Source organism: Camelus ferus, chromosome 6, assembly GCF_009834535.1.
Source record: "Camelus ferus isolate YT-003-E chromosome 6, BCGSAC_Cfer_1.0, whole genome shotgun sequence".
Lineage (NCBI taxonomy): Eukaryota > Metazoa > Chordata > Mammalia > Artiodactyla > Camelidae > Camelus > Camelus ferus.
Genome location: NC_045701.1, coordinates 21428704 through 21452052, shown reverse-complemented (window position 1 = coordinate 21452052; position 23349 = coordinate 21428704). Strand labels below are relative to the sequence as shown.

General features: G+C 35.9%; 1 protein-coding gene across 2 annotated transcripts in view; it reads right to left on the bottom strand.

The window, feature by feature from the left end:
- ZNF106 (zinc finger protein 106) overlaps positions 1 to 20624 on the bottom strand; it is a 55265-nt gene extending 34641 nt beyond the window's left edge. The window contains exons 1-3 of one of the 2 annotated variants that reach the window (XM_032481416.1): positions 20442 to 20624; positions 8271 to 8356; positions 4271 to 4332 (exon numbers count right to left, since the gene is read on the bottom strand). In XM_032481416.1, coding sequence (XP_032337307.1) covers positions 4271 to 4332; positions 8271 to 8324 — 116 coding nt within the window. In that variant the 5' untranslated portion in view covers positions 8325 to 8356; positions 20442 to 20624. The remainder of the gene's footprint in view (positions 1 to 4270; positions 4333 to 8270; positions 8357 to 20441) is intronic. The other variant, XM_032481417.1, reaches the window with a different exon arrangement.
- Positions 20625 to 23349: the final 2725 nt, after the last annotated feature.

Sequence of the window (23349 nt, the reverse complement as noted above, 5' to 3'; positions counted from 1 at the left end):
CTGGCTTAACTGTATCATTTGTCTTGTTAATATTAGTGATATTTTCGTACTTCCTATATCATTCTATTAAAAAAAGAACACAAAAAGACATCTTGTCTTTGATAAGACAGACAGACACAGACATACACACACAACACTGCTCCACAGTCCCCTCACATACACTCATTCAGACATGGGCAGGATTCTTACCAATTAACTGGAAAAGACCCTCAAAACTTAGCACTTCATTTATTAGAAGATGGTTTTTCTTACAGATCATCTGAACATTTATCCATTCAAAAAAAAAAACCCACTTGTTAAGCAACTACTAAATTCCAGGCAGCATGCTAAGTATATGGTTACAACTGTCTAGGGTGACAAAGTATAAACAAACAATGCCCAGTAAGTTAAAAATATAAAGCAAAACAAAAAACTGATTTTTTTACTTTGTAAAAATCATGAAAAACACTTCAGAAAATCAGAAAATTCATAAGTTTTCATCTTTTTTTGACTTTGTAACCTCAAATGTTCTGGATATAATATACTTTTTGACATTAAGATTCATTTTAATGAGTTCTGACCAGGTTCCCTGAAAATTTCATTATCCAATTACCCTGAAAATCAATATTCTAATTCCTTCTAATCCTCAGGAACTCAAATACATTATTTTCCCTGAGAGTCTTCCACTGTACTTACTACATTTATATACTTAAAGAAGAATAATCCTTAACTTTCTCCAGCTTACCAAGCAACTAAATTGTGGTAGTTCATTCAGAGTGAACGTTAACTTGTGACAGAAAGCAAGCCTTTTTTCACAGCAACATAGAATGAAGATATATATATATCCCCAAGTGGTAGCATCAGAAGAATCTGAACATTGTAACAAACTTAGAATACTTAAATGTATACCAGAATAAAAACTCAAATCAATGGAATTTTCTGGTTAGAAAATATTTTGGACTTTAAACTGTAAAACTATGGAAAATCTTTTAGTCCACTTTTCCACCTAAAAATTTACAGAATCCTAAACTGTATATTGCAGTACCAGGGACATCATTCTAAAAGGTTATTTTAAAATAAAATCCCTGATTTTACCCCTACTTCTAAAATAAGGAGAATTTTTCATTTGTCCAAACCATCAAAATCCTTCTTTTAAAAACATAGGTCACAGTGACTTTTTAAAATATTAAGGAATGTAGTATAAAACAGACAGTATTTAACTCTGTCAAAAATAAATATCCATAATCATAAACCCACACATCTTTCAATTCCCAAAGCACAAGTTATGTTGGATATGTATTAGACACTCAAACACAGATTTTGGGGGGGTGGGTAATTATGTTCACTTACTTATTTATTCATTTTTAGAGGAGGTACTGGGGATTGAACCCAGGACCTTTTCCTACCATTTGAGCTATACCCTTCCCCTCAAACACAGATTTTTAAAACATGTCCGCTTCCACTGCAAGAAACAGTATTAACCATGATTCCAAAGTTATTTGATAGAGAAACACCTCAAGATTCTACCCAGAAGGGTACAAGCAGTAAGTGCAAAAGTTAACACTAAAAATGATTTATCAAAACATAGAAATCCCTAATATTTTTCTTATAAATGAAATCTAGTTTAAAAAAAGAGATAAGCTTTACAAGAAACTTCAAAAAGGGAAAAAAGAAAATCTACATTTATATAGGGAAAGAGCACGATAGGTCAACCATACTTGTAAAAATTCAAATGTGTCTGGGTCAAGCATATTATCTGTCATACACACAATATGCATTTGTGCTTCTACATAGGGTGTTTGGGAGACCACATGTTTTTAAAAGTCAATAGCAAATTAAATAATAATTCAGTGATGTTATTTTCCAATTATCAATAATCAGTTAAAATACTTTGTATAAATATATAAAGCAATTGTTGGGGAAAAAAAGTACTGCTTTACTTCTTGACTAATAAAGGCAATAATTTTCCTAAGAGCATTTAACACTGGACCCAAATTAGCTTCATCCTGTTACCACACAATTTCCTCTCATGTGTGAAAGGCAAAGCCTTCAGATATTCTACCCATCACCATAAGCTTTTCCTTAATAAGCTTGCTCTAAGTATACCACAACAGCTGGTTGATAAATTAAGGTTTGTGCCCTTTTAATAGCATCTATCTGTAAAAAGTACTTAGAGGCCATACATCTGAACAAGTATATTAGGGGAAAAAACAGGGAAATGCTCCAGATGTCCACAATTGTGAACCAAGTAAGACAGGTTTCTTACTTTGCAATCAAGCTTGCATTCAAAAGCTAAAAAAAATGTGCTCTTTACATTTCTTACCTAGATCACAACCAAAAATTACAGTGATACAAATATAAAGACAAACAGAATGCCTTAACATGAGAAAGCCAGTAATTAAACATGAAATCCAGAGAAAATAATCACAAACTAATGATATGAAGAAAAAAGATAATGACTGATAACTGCTTGTCTCTTTGGTACAAACTAGTGATGACTGTCTATCATGAAAATAAATGTTCCAGGTCAGTAAATGATTTTTGAGATTTGTTTGTTTTTACAGTTTTGCCAGCTGTTTTCCTTCCTGCTTGCCTTCTCCCCTATAATTTGTTACAGGCCAGGAAGCCATACAAAACCTGGTAGCACTGTTTCTAAAATATGAATAAATTGTGCTCTCCTCTAAATAAAATGAGTTTGGGTGCTCAAGCTGACACTTATATTGTCAGCTCAGAGGTTTCTAAAGCTTACTCTTTGATTATTTCACTATGCTCCAAATAACTGAAAACAGTAGACAAAATCTTCACGGCAGTTAAGCTGATGAATGGGAAGGGAGGAGAAACAAGTTACAGAACAATACATATATGGCATGTGGTTCAGTTATACAAGACAAAACAAAATGTGTGTGTACACACAAATATAAATCTCTGTATACACACAGAAAAGAGGTTTGGGTAGGCTATACACCAAACTGTTGACTTTCCTCAAAGAGGGGAGTGGGGCAGAGAGGGAGGAGTGAAAGGGCCTCTACTTTTCTTATTTTTATGATTCTGTATTGACTAAGAATCTTATGATATCAAAAATGTTTTAAATAGCTGATTAGTGACCTTTGAATAAAATAAGGAACTAATCTTGGAATAAAATGGGCTTCTCTCCTAATGACTAGATTTACTGACCTCATTTGTTTTGACTTTATAATACAGTACAGGTCAGTAAGCAGCCCAGAAAAAGGTGAATCCTAGAAGGAAGTCTGTTGAAAATGGGATCGAGTAATTATGAGAATCCACATGTAGAAAGATAATCAAAGGCTGACTGTATTTCATAGGTTTCCAATGGTGAGATAAAGATCATATGTATTCAAGGTATTATGATAAGGGCTCTTCACATGAAATCTGAGTGAAAGCCTCTTTTATACTGCTGCTAAGACCTAACCTTGACACAGTAAGGTATTAAGACCATGGAAAAATTCCACTAATATGCTTAAAAGATGCTGAAAGTCTAATAATATATTAATTTGCCCACACAACCTAAAACTGTACTACTTAAAATACAAATAACTTCAAATGACTTAGGCTGGCATCCTGATCCAAGCTTGTAACCAATTTGCAGATTAAGGTATAATTTATATCTTTCAGTTTCCCAATGTTTCTCTGTTCCATACATTCTTCAAACTTCAAATTTCACATATATCCAAAAACATCAAAAAAGGAACCATCAATGGAAAAAAGACATGGAATATACATACATACTACATTTAATTTTCTGAAGGTGCTTATTTGTTTGATTTTCTTTCCTTAAACATCTCAAGCTTTAATTCACAAAACAGCATTCTTAAATACTCAAGGTTTATACTTCAATTTTATTTTACACTAACGAGATTCAGTGTAATTTAGCAGACTTTGGACTTCTCAGACTATTTCAGCAACAGTAAAAGTTTATGGTATGCAATAATTTTAACACTACAGAGGCAATAATATGAAATGTCCTAGTTGCAAGGCTGGTGTGGGAATGAGAAAGCTCACTAATCAGAGAACTAAATCATCCCAACATACCTTTGTTGGGATCTATTTGTCAGAACTGCTGTTAATTCTACACATTTGAGATGTACAAAGATATACCTCTTTTTAATGCCAAAAAAAAAATCTTTCGGTCTTGTTATTAATTCCAAAAGATAGTTCTATGCCGTAAGACAGTACTCATTTATGAAGGATTACTATGAAGTTAGATGACAGGCAGCATCAGTCCTCAGACCACCCCCATCCACGAATTTACAGAAGACAGCCGTTCCCATACCTGCCCTTCAGGTTCTCAAGTTCCCTGTGATGCAACATGCTCCGCATGTGTTCGTCCATCTCCTTCAAAATTAAAGAGAGCAGATTAAACTAAGGGGGATTGCTCTGGGGGAAAAATTCCTCTATCCTACTCAATCAACAACTGGGGCTCAAGCTCCTTGTGTCAAACATGTTTTGTGTGCTTATTCTCGATTCAATTCTGGAATCAGTTTCTTATTAAGTAATTCTTAATTCTGTGCTTTTGACATATTTCATTCTTAAATAAAGGAATTTTAAAGAAAGATTTATTTAAGTGGCTTTCCAAAGAGGTTAGAAAGTATTTTGTCTTTAGGAGGCAAAAGATTAAATAAAAACAAATAGGTTAAATTCTATCTTAATGTAAGGAATTTACTTAAGTTTATTAAAAACAAAAAACAAACTCTCTGAAATCACATAGCTTCTCAACTACTTGGCTACTCCTCTCCATATTCTCTTTTCCCATTCAACTGAGAGTTTCTCAAGATTAACTTAGAACTCTTACAAGGTCTTGGCCAGAGCCTGACATACAGTGATTAATATTTGTTGATGAACAGATGGATACATCAATTCTAGACAGAAGTTTCAGATACAACAGACCTCTTCTATGGTAGGTCAAGAAGCTTTTAAGAAATACTTTGAATACAGCTGTTTAATCATGCCTTCATCTTCACTGCCCACTACCTCCCCCACAGCAATGATTTGTTTCATTCTAATCAAAAGTTTAAAATGTACTAGGTAAGAAAAGGGGAACCAGAAAGAAAAGATTTAAATAAAAAAATTTACCAGATTCTCCCTTCCCTCCATACTACCCTTCGTCAAAAGAAAATAGTTTGTGGAAAGAGCCTCCACTTAAGAGTGCAAGCATGATACATACATGCACACATCTCAGAAAACTCAGAAAGTTGTAAATGTCTATCACTTTGTGACACCAAAGTATATATAACCAGTATGCCATAATTCAAGAATGGTTGTTTACATGTATAATAAAAGAGTCACTACAATTGTTGAGCATTACTATTAACTGTGCTCTATGCTAAATGTCTCAAACATTTTCTCACTTGAACCACAAAACACTGCTATGGGAGTATAACTAACGTCATAAGGACACGAGGATGCAAAGAAGCTAACTTGTTTACTCATCTAATATTTATCAAGGGCTTATTATGTGCCAAGTACAGAGCTAGGCATTGAAAGGATCACTATGAAAATATTCCTTCTTGCCCTCACAGTCATTCATAGATAATCAAGTGGCAAAGCTGGATTCAAACACTGGCAGATCTGACACCAAAGCCAAAGTTTCAAACACCATGTCACATTGTAAGCATCTAGTGCACTGAGATTTTTCATTATACACAGTTCCATCGTCAAAATGGGTACAACAGCCTATTCTTACTTTAAGTTGTCGACACAAAGTGTGATATACAGTGTTGTGATTCAAAACTCTTCCTTTAAATGGTAATTTTACTGAAGATGACCATCATTTCTTTCCCATCTCTACAGAGGCTTCATACAGAGGGATCACATACATACGACTCCTTTAGCTGCAACTGATTGGCTATTAACCAGAATGAACACTTACACAGAGCTGAAAACTGAGTTGATTTAGTGACAGGATACAGAATGAAAAAATCCACGAACAACATGCAACACGTGCTCAAATTGCTATGCTGCCTGTTGTTCAATTTTTCCTTGGATTATATTTAACATATGCCAAATCTCCTTTTCTTGAGCTAAATTTAAGTGGCTTGTTTCTTGCAATGAAACCATTCCTAAGCAAAACACTATTCACTGAAATGGGTTATTCTCTCTAATATAAAAACCAATTTTAGGGGGAGGGTATAGCTCAGTGGTAGAGTGCAAGCCTAGCATGCACAAGGTCCTGGGTTCAATCCCAGTACCTTCATTAAAAAAGAAAAAAGTAACCCTAATTACCTCTTCCCTACCTCCCAAAAACCAAAAACCAATTCTACATTCTATTTCAGTTATAAAAATCTTACCATTCAAAACTAGTTTTAATATGACTTCTGATTGCCTAAAACACTTCACTAATCTTTTTCTAAATTTACATGTGAAATCCTCTCTCATTCTGCTCCAAGGAATGAATGCAAATGAGACAACTGAGTTTTCAAAATAACCAAGGAAGATCCACAGGCACAGCTCCATATGCATACCAAGCTTCCATTTAGTTCCTTGTATCATTATTATGTTTTTAAAAGGAAGGGAAAGAAGGGGGGAAAAGGATTTGAGGTTGAACAAATTTGGAAAACACTGAGTAACACACAAAAATTTTTTCAATATTTTTCAATTCCAGGGCTTCTCAGACTTTCATAATAAGTTAATAAGCATCAGGATACTCAGGGATGTAATATATAGTCACTTTAGATTCTTTTCTCCTTCACAGTGTATCTGGAGAAACCAGGGTTACACTAGTGCAGGAAACCAGAGGAAAGCACTGCTTCAACATAAGTTGTTCATAGTCTATCTAAAAATATGTATCAGAGTTTATCTCCTTCAATTAACCCGTTCCATTAATTTCTCAGACCATATCTTAACACTTAACTCATGCCATTCCCTTGCTTAAAAACCCATAGTTGGCTTTCGTTAAGGCAAGAGGAGATAACCCCAGTCCTTGATTTAACAGTATTAGGACCCATGGAAAAGTATGAAGAGATGAAACATGTTTTAATCCAGAGTAGAAGAAATGCCAAAAAGACTTTTTAAATTGCAGAATTATGAGATGTAGCAAGATAGGCCTGCTCCTATCTTGAAAGTCTGACACCACGACTCCAAGTATCTGTCTATCCATCTTACATCTTACACCTTCTCGATTTCCCATCTCCTTCTAATCTGAAAGTAGCCATAAGGCATTTTTATTTATTGAAAATTTGTAATAAACCCTGGTATAAATTTTCAAACTAGAAGAGTAGTTCTTTTACTTTTGTAAAAGGCAGCAGGTATATTACTAAACATGATTTTAAAATCTCAACTCATTCTTTCATCACTAACAGAAATCCTATATGAGAAAAAAAAATTCTTCACCCCAGCCTACTGGACGAATCATAATAAAACTCCTTAGTCTGGCATTCAACACTGTTTATCAACTGTCTTCACTTAAATTACAAATTAAACTGCAGTCCTACTATTCCTAAGATGAAACTGTTTTAATCAGGTAAGTCTTTTTACCAACTCCTAGAACTATTACATGCCATTCCACCTCTGTATCTTTGTTCTCCCACCTAAAATATCTCTTCTCCATTTCTTTTAAGCCATCTTACTCCCAAAAGTCTTCAAGGTTCACGCATACTTCCCTGGCTAACCTCACTAATGACCATCTTCCCAGTTCTCTGAATTTCCAATGGCAATCAAGAACATTTTAAAACCACAGAGAAAAAAATCCTCATTAAGACAGTAGCACTACTTTGAAAGTAAGGATAAAGGCAAAAAAAAAAAAAAAAAGCAAAAAGTGAGACAAATTGCAGCCAATTTCTGTAAAGCACAGGAAAATTCTTTTAGTTCTAAAAAAATGTTTTCCTTTAGGCAACATCCCCACCTTGTGGACATCTAAGAACATAGTTATTTAAAACCACTGCTGCTGTGCTGCACTGTTCACAAACGTAAGGCAGAAACAGAATGTCAGTACATATCAATGCTGTTACCTTAGCTAATTAGAAAGTTGTTATAACCTCAACCTGAATTTTAATGTATTTTTCTCTATAATTGATTACCAAATTTCTCTTTATTATACTTTTGAGCATCCTCAAATTCTAGGTAGAGGTTTAATAACACAGTTACTAGCTTTATGAGTCAGTAACGAGAAATAAACCAGTGAAATGACAGGATGGTTTAGGAAACAAGCATAAATAAGATTGCTATTGTTCTTAAAGTTGTTAAAAGCTTTTACCCATCTATAAAATTCCATATGATGTCTCTGAAAAAAAATGACCACTTGTAAAAGCCTCAGATTCTCCCTCTTCTATTATTACCTTTTTTGTGCTGTACACAATGTGGCACAATATGCATTTTCGTTCTCGTACCATAGTGACCAGATCTGAAGCACTCAACGTCACACCTGCAATGAGGAAGTAACATTTAGTAAACTTTTTTTCCACAAATGTCTTCTTAGATTCATCTTAACGGAGCCAAAAATGCATGTCTTGCATCTCCCTCACCTCTACCCTGCTCCTTCCCCAGGCCCCTCATCTTAGTAAATGAAAATTCCAATTTTCCAGGTACCTAGGGCAAAAGTTTGGGATTCATCCTTGATCCCTCTTTCTTACCCCATCTCCACCATCCTCAGCAAATCCTGCCAGTCCCACCTTGAAGAATATCCAAAATCCAACCAGCCCTCACTGCTTAGCATATCTATCATCTCACAGGGCACCTTGTGACTTGACTCCCTATTTCCACTCTTGTCTGTCCTCTCATAGTCTCGTCTCAAATCAGAAGCCCAAGATGCTCAGAACAAGATTCTTTAAAACTTAAGTCAGATCATTGAACTCCTCTGCTCAGAATCTTCCAACAGATTACCATCTCACTCAGAGAAAATCCAAAGTCCTTTCCCAGGGGCTACAAAATCTGTTTACCTCTCTCTCTCTGACCCCATGCCCCACCTCTCTCCCTGAATCACTGCACTCTAGTCACATTCCCTCCTTGCTATTATTCCTTGATCACACCAGGGATTCTCACACCTCAGAGCTTCTTTATTTTCTGTTCTCTCTGCCTGGAATATTCTTTCTTAAAATGTCTTTATGATTCATTGCTCACTCTCTTATGTTGCCTCATAGGGGAGAACACTGTGCTTCCTGCCCCCCCCCCCATTTCCTCTATCTCCTATTAACCTGCTTAATTTTTTACTTTTAATAGCATTACTGTTTCCATAGGTGACCCACATTATCTCCCACCCTATGTGTTCTTTTTCCATGTGATCTTGTCACCACCGCCCATCAAAAAGTGGAGTCTATTTTCCTTCCCCATGACCTGTTTTGACCAATGAAATGTGATGGAAGTGACAATGCAATTTCAGATGCCAGGTCTTAAAAATCCTGCCTTTGGATACTTGGAACATTCCCTCTTAGAACACAGCCACATGGAGAAACCAAGGGGGAAAAAAACTGAGGCCCCAGCTGAGCACCCAAACAACATCTGACAGCCATGTAGGGTGCTCCAGGCCCAGCTGCCAATGAAGGACCCCAAGTGAGACCAGTTAAAGAACCATGCAAATGAGCCCTTTTCAACCCAAAGAATTGTAAAAATCAATAAAATAGTTGTTTTAAGCCAGTAAATTTTGGGATAGCTTATTAAATAGCAAGAGCTATTTGAAACAAGTATCCTTTACTACCTAACATAGTACATACTTGTTATTCTGTTTTCTCCTGTTTAAAATTAAGTTCCACAAGAATAGAGACTTTGTATATTTTGTTCACTAGTATATGTCAAGCACTTAAAACAGCGTTGGCATATTGTAGGGACTCCATAATTATTTGTTGAATTGTTCCAAATAGAATTATTTTGGGTTATTCAGTGTGAGACAGAGAGAACTGGATAAATACTGTGGTTTGGATAAAGACCAGAAGGTTCTCTATTCTGCAGTTCTCTAGCAATATCATAGTTTTCTCTGTATCCCTGCAAGGACACCCTACAAAAGAGAATTTAATTCCACGCCCTAAGCAGAATTATTTTTCCCTCCATACATACACCACCAGGCTCCAATAGATATATCTGCTTCCTCACCTGGGTTTGTTCTTTAGGGGACTTAAAATTGTGAGGTAATGAAGTTACGTGTATAACCCCTAGACAACATGGTGGAAGAACCAATGAGAAAGAGGCCAAAGGTTCTCTGCTTCTCGTCACTCAGCAGTTTCCTCGCTATTGCAACCCACTCCATACCACTACTGAATGTCTGAAATAATTCTATTCAATGGCCAAGTACAAAACACCAAAATAAGGCTATTGGGTAAAATCTTCAACATTTGAGAAAGCTGTATGTCAACTAGCTAATAAAACAAAGAATTATACCTTTATGGATAGGTATACCTTTAAGGGTAGGTATAGTATTATTTATGCTTTCAGTATTGCTTATCTATTCTAAATCTCAAAATTAACACAAATCAATTTGGTGTTAAGTGTCAAAGCATAATTATTCTTTTAACTCCCTTATATTTTAACATTTATTTCAACTTTCATTACTATTTACATGCAGTATTTTGTAATTTTATTCAACAAGTACTGTTTTAAGAGTGGCAGAAACAGTGATAAAGATATGTCCAGAAATGTTTTTAATAATGCTTCAAATTACTACCCATCAAAGCAAAATTGGAAAAACTTAAAAGCAATGAAGTCAATGAAAAAGTGTGACTTTCTGGCACAAGCAACAGCAAGTATTGTGGAGTTTTTATATACGTATTCAAGGGAGAGCTAAGCTCTAAAATACAAACTGTGTTTCTATTTAATAAAGACAAAGACATCACCTCCCAGTAAACGGGTAAAGAAATAAAGTCATATAATAAAAATATTCTCTATCAACCTTTTAAGCAGACTCTGTTTATTTTTTTCTTTTCACGAGCCCCATGTTTCTAATCTGTATGTATTGTTTCATTTTCGTAAACATTTTCATTTTCGTAAACATTTTCACTTTCGTAAAAAACCAGAAAGGGTAACTGCTAGCAAAGTATTTAATCAGTAAGAAAGACCCAGTATTGAAAAACATTGAGTTGATATTACTCCAGCCAAATACAAAAGAATTTTAATTTGTAGGTCATTAAACTGAGTAAATATATAATTTCCATTAAGCTTTCTGAAATACTGAAATTAGCTCATAGTCTTTTTGGGAACCACTGCTCTTTCAACGTCTTAACAAGGATTAGAAATCAAGGAAATAGAAACCATCCAACTCTGTAATCTCAAAGTGCCTGAGATGTTTAAGTGTACATAAACAATTCAACTACTGCTGTCCCCATTTCAACCACCTTACATTTTCCTCTGTATCACTTAACTATACCCAATAGGAAATCTTTCAAATTTTCTCCAAATAACTATGAGAAATAGTGATATTTCTTAGTAACAATAGTCTAAAAAATACTATAGTAAGTACCTTTCCCCAACATCTTAATTACCACCATGTTAATATAATTATTTTTTCCACAGGCAAAACCATACTACTGATTCTTTTCTTTCAGCTTCTCATATTTAGTCACCAAGTCCTGATAGATTTCAATTTTTAAATTTTGTTATTTACTCTTAAGTGTGATAAATCTGCATGATCTTGTATCTATTCTTCTCCCTTCAACCAACTGCTCCACTCACTAAAGTTTCCTGCCTTCACTCCTGCTCCCAATACATGAATAAGTTCTAAACCTAAGCAATACATCAGAACTACCCATGGAAATCACTAATAAAAAGAAATACAGTTGTGCAGGTAGGGTAGAACTACTCTATTAGAATCTCCAGACACTCCACTTCACATTTCATTATGCTCTCCCTATCCTTATACAAGGGTAGTCACTCAAAAGTGACTTACACTGGTCAGCAAGACAGCCTTTCAAGTAACCACTATCTCACAACACTGTAGTCCATCTCAAACATCAATGTCAGAATATTTCTCTAAATATCTATGTAACTCAAGGCTGGAAAACATCATTTAGTGTTGAAGAACATTATCTGAAACACTGTCACACTATCTCATTTTACTGTTAAAACAACCTGCTATATAAGTAAGAACAGGATGATGGTAGCTAAGTCTGATTTCCCTGACCTTACCATGTGGAAGGGATCTGTCTTTATTTATATACCTCACAACATTGGTTACAATAAACACAGTAGTACTTTAGATGTCTGAACTTTGACATAATTAAAGCTAATTCAGACTTTATAGGACAATAATATACTGTAAAACACTGAAGAAAAGAGGTTTAATTATTGGTTTGTTGGGGTTGGGGGAGTAGTACTCATATGAGAATCCCTCTTCTGAATTCCACAGGTAACTCTCTGTGTCCCCATCTTAACCCTGACAGAAAACTAATGGGTTTCTGGTGAACAAGACAAGGCAACAGATAGACAGTGTCGAGTGACAAAACAAGTTCTTGCCACTACCACTACGTTGCCCAGAAGGTTATGGAATAAAGATAGGACTGGCACTAGTGGAAAGTCCTCAATTTGCTAAGTGGGCCTCCCCAGAAAGTTTCAAGGCTCCTAGCCAAGGGAGAAGTTTTTGTCAGTGAACAACAGAGGTCAAGAATTATTTTGGGGCACATCAACCTAAAACCACAACTTTCAAAGGCTTATCCTGGGTAGCTGTCCTAGTTAGTAGGTCTAAGTTCTGGCTGGCTCTTGATCCCCAAGGCTAGTAATTGGTGGTTTCCTGCATGAGTAACTTTGATGGACATAAGCTCATAAGCATTTTACTTATAAGCATTTCTACTTTTTATGTTATCTGACCTAACACAGCATTTAGCAGGAATATGTATATACCAACCACTCTTTATTAGTAAGCATGGGGCTAAAACCAAGCAGGAAGTTAAAGCTGTGACTCAGGAAAATGGGTTAAAAGTCAAGAATCCAAAAATAAAAAAAAGTTTCTTTTGTGTAGCACTGGGAACTATGTTCAATATCCTGTAATAACCTCTAATGGAAAAAATATGAAAACGAATATGTATCTGTATATGCATGATTGGGACACAGTGCTATACACCAGAGATTGATAAATTATAACTGACTGTATTTCAATTAAAAAAAAAAAGTCAAGCATCCAGCAAATGAAGCTATTCATATTGCCCATCATCAGGCAAGGAAATGCACAAGGCAGACCACAATCTGATTCCTTACCTGGGAATTAGAACTACAGTCAGGTTCCAATTCCATACTCAATTCTGGAACTTGGCAGGCATTATAGCCTAGAGGGAAAAATATCTGAGAAAGATACTAGGGTAACACAAACCCCAATGAAGTAGTAAAAATACTGGCAAAAGTTATTGTTATGTAACAGAATAAGTCATTAAGCTCAAAGATAGCTTATATAAACACTGTTTTAGAAGTGTAAGTTTTTATTTTTAATATAAGGGGTAGCCTGCTGCATTTAACAGTTTAAAAAGTCCACATTTCTGTATTCAACATAGCATTTATATATATATATATATATATATATATATATATATATATATATATATATTTCCAAGCAACCCCAAAGATCCACATAATAATTTAAAATTCTGTGACATGAATTATAATCACTGCAAGCTAAATGAGTGAGCCTCACTAACTGCTCGATGTTCTTCTTAAAAAGCTTTGTTGTTCTCCATGTATCTTATTGCTAATAATATGTTCAATAATCTTCATCTACTTTATAGGTGGGTATCAATCATCTTCATTATTTTTTCTTTTTTACATAGTCTTTAAAGTTCATAAATGACTATATCACAATACTGACATAATACAGTAAAGCATTTACTTTAACAGCTTTAATTGATATTAAAAAGCTTTCTAAATGCCTTTGTCTTGTATTTTAAAAAAATCAGTCTATGAAAGGTCATCATATATTTTATTAGATTTTAAGAAGGAATTTAAGTGCTACTAAAGCAGTTGCATTTGCAAATTTTGAAGTCTGCAAAAATCTCCTCACATCCTTGTAAATGTCAAAAATCTAATGTTTAAAACCTTGTAAAAGCTCACATGCATACTGTACACGTGGCAGTGTTATATCCAAACATCTCAGCAAGTATATAGTTTAAAAAAAAAAGTGCTTAGACAAAATCAGCTACTGTTCAAAAGTATAGTATTCTAATAGCTTGAAAAGTTTCCCAGGGCTCAAACTTACCTTGAAATTACCAGACTAAAAATACCTGTATATATATAAAAAAGAATGCTTGTATTAAAAAAAAAAAGAATACCTGTATAATATCTTCCTAAGTGGTCTCAGCACCCCCTCTCCAACTACTCTCAGGTAATCCTGCACTTTCCCAGTTCCCTCTACTGCAGCAGAAGTAATCTCTTCAAAATGCAAATCTGATCATAACATTCCCTTGATTTTTCTCCCTACATTGTATTTTGGAAAATTTCAAAAACAGGTATGTTAAAAGAATTTTGTACTGAATATTCTACACCCTGTTTACCATATACTTGTACACCCACCACTTAGATTCTATGGTTACTATTTTACTATACTTGCTTAATCAGATACCTATCCATCTATCTTTGGTAACTTAGTCATGATGTATTATGATTTGTTAATATTTTGCCTAGAGTTTTTTGGGTCTATGTTCATAAGACACTCTGTTTTGTAATTTTCTTTAAAATCTGTAACATCTTTATCAGGTTTTGGCCTTGTGAAATGAGTGTGTCCCCTTTGTTTACTTTCTGAAAGTTCCAGGTTTTTTTTTAATCATTAATTCCACTTCTTTAATATAAGCTTATTTAGACTTTATTTCAACTTGTGACAATTTTAGTACATTGACAGTTTCAAGAAACTGTCCATTTATAGTGTCAAATTTGTCGGCATAAAGTTGTTTATAATATCCCTTTATTATCCTAGGATCTGTAATGATAAATTCCTTTCATTCCTGATACTAGTAATCTTTGTTACTTTTGTGTTTTATTATCAGACTATCAAGGGGTTTATCAATATTGTTGGTTTTCTCAAATAATCAACTTCTGGCTTTGTAATTTTGTCTACTGATTATTCTCTTATTTCACTGATTTCCTCTGTTGTTTTTATAATTTCTTTCCTTCTATCTACTTTTGGTTTATTTTGCTCTTTGTTTACTAGCTTCTTAAGGTAGCACTTAAAGTCATTCATTATCTTTAATCATTTCTTTTCTAAAGGAGGTATGTCAGCTATAACATCTGTCTAAGAACTATGTTAGCTGTGTGTCCTACAAATTTTTTGGCGCTTTTAAATGAACTATTTCAGAATAGTTTTGGATTGGCAAAAGTGAGGAGTAACCATAAATCCCACCCTGTTTCCTGTGTTATTTACATCTATTAGTATAATAATTTATCACAATAAGTCAATACTGACACATTTTTACTGAATTTAACTCCATAAAAGCATTCCCTTGCTTTTACCTAGTATCCTTTTTCTCTTCTAGGATCTCAACCAGGATACCATATTACATTTAATCATCATGTCTCCTTAGGCTTCTCTTGACTATGACATTTATCCCACAAATTTAGATGTTGTATTTTCATCACCCAGCTCAAAATATTTACTAAGTTCTCTTGTGAGTTTATCTTTGACTCAGATTTAGAAGTTTCACTGAATTTTCAAATATTTGAGGGTTATTTTTGAAATCTTGATTTCTACTTTAATTCCACTGTAGTCAAAGAATGTATTCTTTAGTATTTCAACCCTTTACAATTTACTGAGAATTGATTTATAGCCTAGCGCCTCATCTATATGCACCCTTGGTGGAAAAAGTGTATTCTAGAGTCGTTGGGTGGAAATCATCATCTATAATGATTTTTTGTCTATGATGTCTATGAGTCGTTGAGAAGAATGTTAAAATCACTGTGATTGTTGTTGCTTTCTTTAATTGTATCCATTTTTGCTTGATGTGTTTTGAAGTTCTTGATATTAGGCACATACATATTTATGACTGTCTTCCGGATAAACTGACCCTTTTATCATTATGAAGTGACCCCTTAACTCTGGCAATACACTTTTATCTTGAAATCTACTTTATCTGGTATGAATACAGCCACTCTAACCTTCCTATGCTTAACCATTTGAAAGGATATCTTTGGCATTTATTTTTAGCCAGTCTGTCTTTATGCACTGAATCACAGTGTTCACTCCACTAAATTAAATGAAACTAATGATATGATTGGATTAGGTCTACCATTTTATTATTTTTAATCTCCTATTTTTTGTTTGGCTATACCTCTGCTTCTGTCTTGTTTTGCATTATTCATTTTAATTCTTCTACTAGTTTTTAGCAACACTTTTTTGCATTATTCTTTCTACAGTGGTTGTCCTAGGAAATAAAATATATACCCTTATCGTTACGCTGTACTCAGTGATAATAACATGCTATTTCACGTAACATGTAGAAACCTTGCAACAATACAGGTCCATTTGCCCCACTTCCCATCCCATGATATATGGTACATGTTTTATATCTTTAGTATGTGTTGAACTGCACAAGATAATGTTTTTTTTTAATAGTCATGGGTAATTTTAAGAAATTAAGAGACAAATAGTTTAAATTTTTATTCAGACATTTACCATTTCTGATGCTCTTCATTCCCTTACAAAGATTCAAGTTTCCATCTATATAAATATGAGGGATTATTATAAAAATCCTCAGTTTGCTCCTCAGCCAGCTTTCCCTATTGTTACCACACAATTTTCTTCTTTAAAAATATTGCTATACCCTCTTTTATTGTAAATATTTTATAATACCTTTTTCTCCTTCCTGAAATGAAATTCAGAGCTACTATAACTTACACATCTAAAATTTTAAATAATGTGCTAACTGTAACAAAAAAGAAAATTTATCATAATATGTATTTAAACAAAAAATGCTTCAGCATAAGACTATGAATGTGACAATTACAAATACAGGCCAATATATGTATGTTATATTGTTGATAAAAATATAATGAATAACATTGCTGTCTGTGATATGATTTTCAAAAATAGTGACCAACTCTTGATACATTTTTCTTAAATAAACCACAATCTCTCGATTTACATGATAACTATGCTATATGGAAAAAAATACTGTGTGAAATAAATTCGGTTCTAGGCCTCTGGGAAAAGGAACTGAGGAGCTAGGGGTCAGGGATTTACTTTTCACTGTAAAATCTTTTGTACTTTCCAAAAGTTTAAGCAATAATACACATATACAATTGACCCTTGAACAACACAGAGGTTAGGAGCTCTAACCCTCCTTGCAGTCAAAAATCCACATATAACCTGTAGTCAGCCCTCCCTATGTGCAGATTCAACCAACCACAGATGGTGCAGTACTGTAGTATTTACTCTTTTTCCAAAATGTGCGTGGATGCATGCAGTTCAAATCCACGTTGTTCAAGGTCAGCTGTATTGTTTCTAAAATTTTAAAAACATTTTTAAACTCAAAACATTTTTTTAAACCTCGAATACTTTAGGTCCAAGAACCCAGATTATAAAATGATTCCATGCAGGGAAATTTTTTAGAACTCCAGAAATTATCAAGAGGTTTGACTTTCATATATTCTGAACTTTCAAAATGGCTCATCACAGACTATCATACCACACAGATCAATTCTAGTTTACTAATACTGCAAAAAGTCTAACCACATTACATATTGATTACTTGTCTAAAATATACAAAAAAGGGACAAGTAGCATAACTGCTAGAATAATAATTTTACATTTATATACTAGTTTATAGTTTACAAAATTTGGTAGAAAAAGCGTTACCTTGGAATTGGACAAAAATACTCAATAGGTCTACTACCCTGAGTAAGTTTTAATCTCTCTGAACTTTAATTTCTCTTCTATGAGAACACTGCCACATAGTTATCAGGGTTTCAGTTAAAAACGAAAAAAAGGCAATTTCTTGAAGTAAGTTGTATTTTTAAAGGCAATTATTTATATTTTGAACACTTAACACTAATTCCAAAATTTTAAAGGTGCATAAGGGCTTCAAGCTGGTTTCTGGGGGTGAGATGCAATTTTACAATGGAGGACTTAAACTTACCACCTGAACCTACTAATCAATGTCAGCATCACTATTAGAGGGAAAACTAGAGTACAAAGTATGGTCTTTGATAGAGTTCCCAAAGTGTTAATACCTGAACCTAATCAAGTACTTACCTCTACCTTCAAGTTTGTAGTAACAAGTGGTATCACTCAGATAATCAATCAGATAAATCTAGAAAATTATACTAATCTCCAAATTATGGTGAAAAAAGAAACGGAAGAGGAAAAAAGGGTAATTTCTAGGTTTAAAAAGACTTCAAGAGACATAATAGTCAAATGCAATACATAGACTTTGATTGGAAAATGGATCAAAAATGGTAAAAAACAAAAAAGGATAATTTGGGGAAATTTTAATAAGGATTGGGTATTAAATGATACAGAGAAATTACTCTTGTTCATTGTGATTATAATTTAGTATAATGCAGGAAACGTTCTTTTTATTAGAGACACATATTAAAGTGTTTAGGGGTGAAATGTCAGAAATAAAACCAAATACAGCAAAATATTAACAGATTTTAAAATCTGAGTGATTGATTTACATGGGGTTCAATACAGTATTATCTCTACTTTTCTGAGTATTTAAAAGTTTTCATAATAAGCAAATAAAACAAAAAAGCTTTTAAGAGAAAATTATTCCTCCCCAACTCCTATTTCCCAGACACCTCCACCTTATCACTGCTACCAGTTTATGTATTCTTCCAGAGAAAATATATGCAAATACATATACTTTTTAAAATCCACAAATGGTTTGCAACTGCTCACCCTCTTTTGCATTTTCCTCACTTAATGTATCTTGGGAGTCCACTCAATATTTGCACAAGGCGGCTGGCTCATTCTTTTTAACAGATGTATAATTTACTTAACCAGTCCTCTACTGATGAACCCTTAGCAACTCTCATTTCTTTAAGGTTTCAATTAGAGATTTAGCATCCTGGATGTACAACTGGAGTACTCATATGTAACCTGTATGCCTAGGTGTTCTTATTCATTAGGTACATAAATACTAAACTTACCACTAAGATACTCCAGTTACAAAATACACAGTATGCATATTTCTCACTGAACCATTCCTGGTCCCAGAACCAAGTTATCTAGCAGCTACCATTATTCCTTGCTTTTCTTGTACAGTAGTCTTCAGATTACATGTGCTCTAATCTAGACGGACAATAATCACCATTCACAATTTTTTCCTTTCTAAATAACTTCCTTTTAATCAAAGCAATTGGTTCTGAACTAACCTGATCAGACTCCACACCCACCTTCTAAGCCATTTTAAAGTTCTCTTCAAAAACCATCTAGTGAGTATCTTTAATTAAGGCTCCTATCATTTTCTAGACTCAATGGTTAACTCTAGAAACTATAACTGTAATGTAGGTGCTTCTCTACAGAAGTGCTTACAGTATCTAATTTGATGTAACAAGAAGATGAGCTTTGTCATCGTGTGTCAATTTCACAACTTAGACCTAGCTAAATTATTTTGAGCAAATTACCATCAAACTCTCCAGGATCTCTTCTAAAATGTGCTCCAAGAAAACCACCTTCCATTACAATATCTCACTAATTTTTTTGTGACAGGCCTGAGTGTATCTGGCACATGTGCAGTAGGTGCTAAATAAATCCTAATTGACTCTATTGTCTTCCATTGCTTCATTCACACCACACTTGAGAACAGGGCTTAAAACAAATTTTAAGATTTCCTATGGGGCTTAGAACAGTTTCAGGCTCTTGGTAAGTGCTTAAAAGTTATTTTGGCTTGAGTAAATTTGATATAAACCCTTACGGTGGACAAAAACTTGTTTGCTGGGTGAGAAAAGAACTTCCCTTAACTAGGATAGGAGTCCCATATTGCTAAAAAGGCATGGAAATCTTAAAACTTCCCAACAAGATGGCTTAATCTGACTCTCAAAGATGATTAAATTGAGCAGACTGAAGGGGGAGTGGGATGCAAAGCATTTCCTCTCCATAATTATGCACCGAGATTAGGACTAAATATTAAATTGACACCGAGTAAGAACTCCATAATTAGTAGCTATTACTAAGACGCATCCCACAGGAAGAGAAGACGGAAGGAGGAAAAAGAACGGAGGCTGTCAGTCACAAGAGGTCGAAGGGTGTCCGTGGCCTGAGACCCGTAGGCCTTTAAAGGGCACCTGGGTCTATGGGCTTCCTGCGGCCCCAGAGGCGGAGATCCGCGGTCTCTCCTAAAGGTCAAGGCTCTGGAGCCACGTTTCCCGCTGAAGCGGGGAGCAAAGCCGGAACGCCCACGCTAGAATCTGTACCCGAAGCCAGAAGCACCGCCTGCCCCTAAACCCGCGCCTGCTCTGGAGGGGACGACCGGCTGCTCCGAGGCGGCAGCCTGCAGGAGCCGAGACCCGCCGCGTCCTGCTGCCAGCCCCACAGCCTTCGTAAAGTGGCAGACCACCGGGACCCTGGGGCTCCGAGACGCCTCAGCGCAGCCCGGCCCTTTGATACTCACACTCACAGCCGACCCCTCTTACTCCATCAGGCCGCCGAGGCCCCGGCGAGGGAGCTCCCTGACTCCTCAGCCGCCCCACTCAGCTTTGGGTCCGGCGGCCCACTCCGGACCCGCTCCCTGCCGGGCACCGCCGCCGCCGATGCCGCCGCCGCCGCCAGAGCGCAGGCGCACAGCGCCGCCGTCGCGCTCTCTTTCCCACCAACCCACCCCCGCGGTCCGCCTTTCTCAATAACCTAGCTTTATTTGAACACACGAGAGTGAACAACGGACACAGAGGAAAGATGCTTTGCTCCAGAAGAATGAAAGACCGAAGGCAGGCCGGTTTGCGGAAGTTTGTACGCTGCACGGGACGCTGCTGTGACCAGCCCCCTTCATTTCTTTTTCATTCTCTCTGCTCTTTCCGGGTCTCCCTCTTGCTCCTACTCTCTTCGTAAGTCCCCGCCATTCCCTCTAGGCAGTGGCAACTATTTCGGCTAAATTTCCAACCACTCCTTCCTTGTAAAACTTACTGAAGCATAATGGAAGGTGCAAAGCTTTAGAACAGACAGACCTGAGTTCAAACCTTGACCTAGGTACTAGTCTTCTGTGACTTTGGGAAAATTACAAGTTTTCTTGAACTTCACTTTACACAAAGTTAAAATTAGGAAACTTATCTCTCAGGGTGTTGCTGGGATTGAATGATATAACATCGGTCAAGTGCCTATCTATGAATGGTGCCTATCACAAAGCAGGTAATCCATCCACACCAGTTATTATATTCTTATTAATAACTAATGTATTTATATTCATTAAACTTAGCCTACACCATTCCATCAGGATCTTATTTTAGTGAGTAAAACTAGTCAGATAAACTGAGTTACGTTAAGGTTGATAATGTTGTGAATTTCCTATATTATTGAACTAATAATATCTATGTTTAACAAGACCTGCATTGCTTCAATTCAGAGTAAGCAGCTCCCTCCATCTATGTGTAAAGCCAGATTTGCTTCTAGAGGATTGAGGAACTTATTCCAATTCTTTATTTGTGACATCACAAGTCCTTAAAACACCAAGGTGTGGAATATACTGCTCATTCTTTCTTTTAAAGGCATGCAATGGAAGAATTGCTTTGCCCTATAAGCTCAGGGCCATTGTCCAAGCTGGTAGAAGACAAAGGTGAGCATCAAGGTAATTATAGATCAGAGTTTTTTTCAGCTTTGGCACTATTACATTTTGGAGATTGTAAGAGATGTAGCACCATCCCTGGACACTAGATGCCTATAGTACCCCCTCATGTCTCCCACCTCCCACACATACACATGAGCTTGACAATCAAAAATATCTCCAGACATTGTGAAATGTCCTCTGCAGGGCAAAAATATCCTTGGCTGAGAATCATACATGGCATGCCAGTAACCATCCCAACCCTAAATGAACTCAGTGATACATTTTCTCCACTGCTACCCTCCAGAAGTGTTTACTGCTTAAGAAAACCACATAGGAGGGCAGACACTGGTGAGTTCATTCTTACCAATCTTGTACAGGCCCTCAATGCTACTTACCAGTCCTACTACTTTACTTTGGTCAACTTGCTCCATCACTTTCTACAACAATATTCCAAATCTTCTCCACTTTTCTTAAAACTCCTAACTCTTTATCAGCAGATGACTTTGTCACCTACTTCGCAGAGAAAACAGAGGCCATCATATGAGAACTTCTCTAACTTCCCGTTACTAAACATACAAACTTACAAATACTTCCTCTCACTAAAATTGAGGAGATATCTTCTGTTTTTTCCAAGACCTTTCCTCCCATCAGTGCTTTGGATTGCCTCTACTCTTACGCTGAAGATCTTTACCTACTGACTAGCATTTCTCTTTATTCAACTGTTTTTTTTTTTTGTATCTTTCCTATAATGCTTAAGATTCTGCTTGTTTAATTCCAACCAAGAAAAGAAGAAGAAGAAAGAAAGAAAAAGAAACAACTTTTGACCCTTTGTCATCCTTTTTCCCTCCTCTCAAGACGAAACTTTCCAAAGGCATTCTACAATCTGTCACCATTTTTGCATCTCCTCTCTCTCCAGACTACCGCAATCTACCTTTCAACCTTACCATTCCGTGACATAACTTTCATTAAGATCACCAGTGACTTCTGTGTTATTAAATTGAAGAGATATTTCTCAGGCTTCATCTTCCTTGACCCCTTAGGAATAGATGACTCCTTTGAAACTTTTTATTTCCAGCACTGTTTTTTATTCTTAGAGGTGCCTGGAAGCGTTTCGGGACCTGCTTAAAACCCTTAAATATTCTCAATGGTCATAGTAAAGTGCAGGCTCACTAGTCCAAAAACGCAAGATCTTCCAAGATCTGGCCATTGCCGACTTTCAAAAACTTATTTCCCTCTCTTCATCTGGAGATATACGGTGCTTTAAGCCCCTAAGTAGGATGAACTACGAGGAATTTCCAGACGGCTCTACGTTATTGGCTTGTGCAATAAGTAAACCTCTATCTTCCTTCCTCCCTCCCTCCCGGACTTCCGGGGGGAACTTCGCCTTATCTTTCATGATTCAAAAGTAACCTTCCGGGAACCCTTCAAGACACTCCTAAGAATATGGCGCCTTGTTTACTGTGCGCCAACGGCGCCTCGGATTTTCTATATGCCAAGCGCTATATTCTGACCACTATAATTTGTTTACATATCTATCTCCCAGTCTAGACAGAGGGCAGGGAAGGCATCCTATTCGTCTTCTTTTCTTCAGCATTCATCCCGCACATTGCCTGGCACACGGTTTGCCGTCAGTAAACGAACACTTGCATGAACACTTCCCACCTTCCGGCTGGACTCGAATTATCCGGTTAACGGGTGAGTCCCCAGGCTCCCGGACTGCGTGGCAGGGAGATTTAAAACGCCCGCACAGTGATTGGCTCCA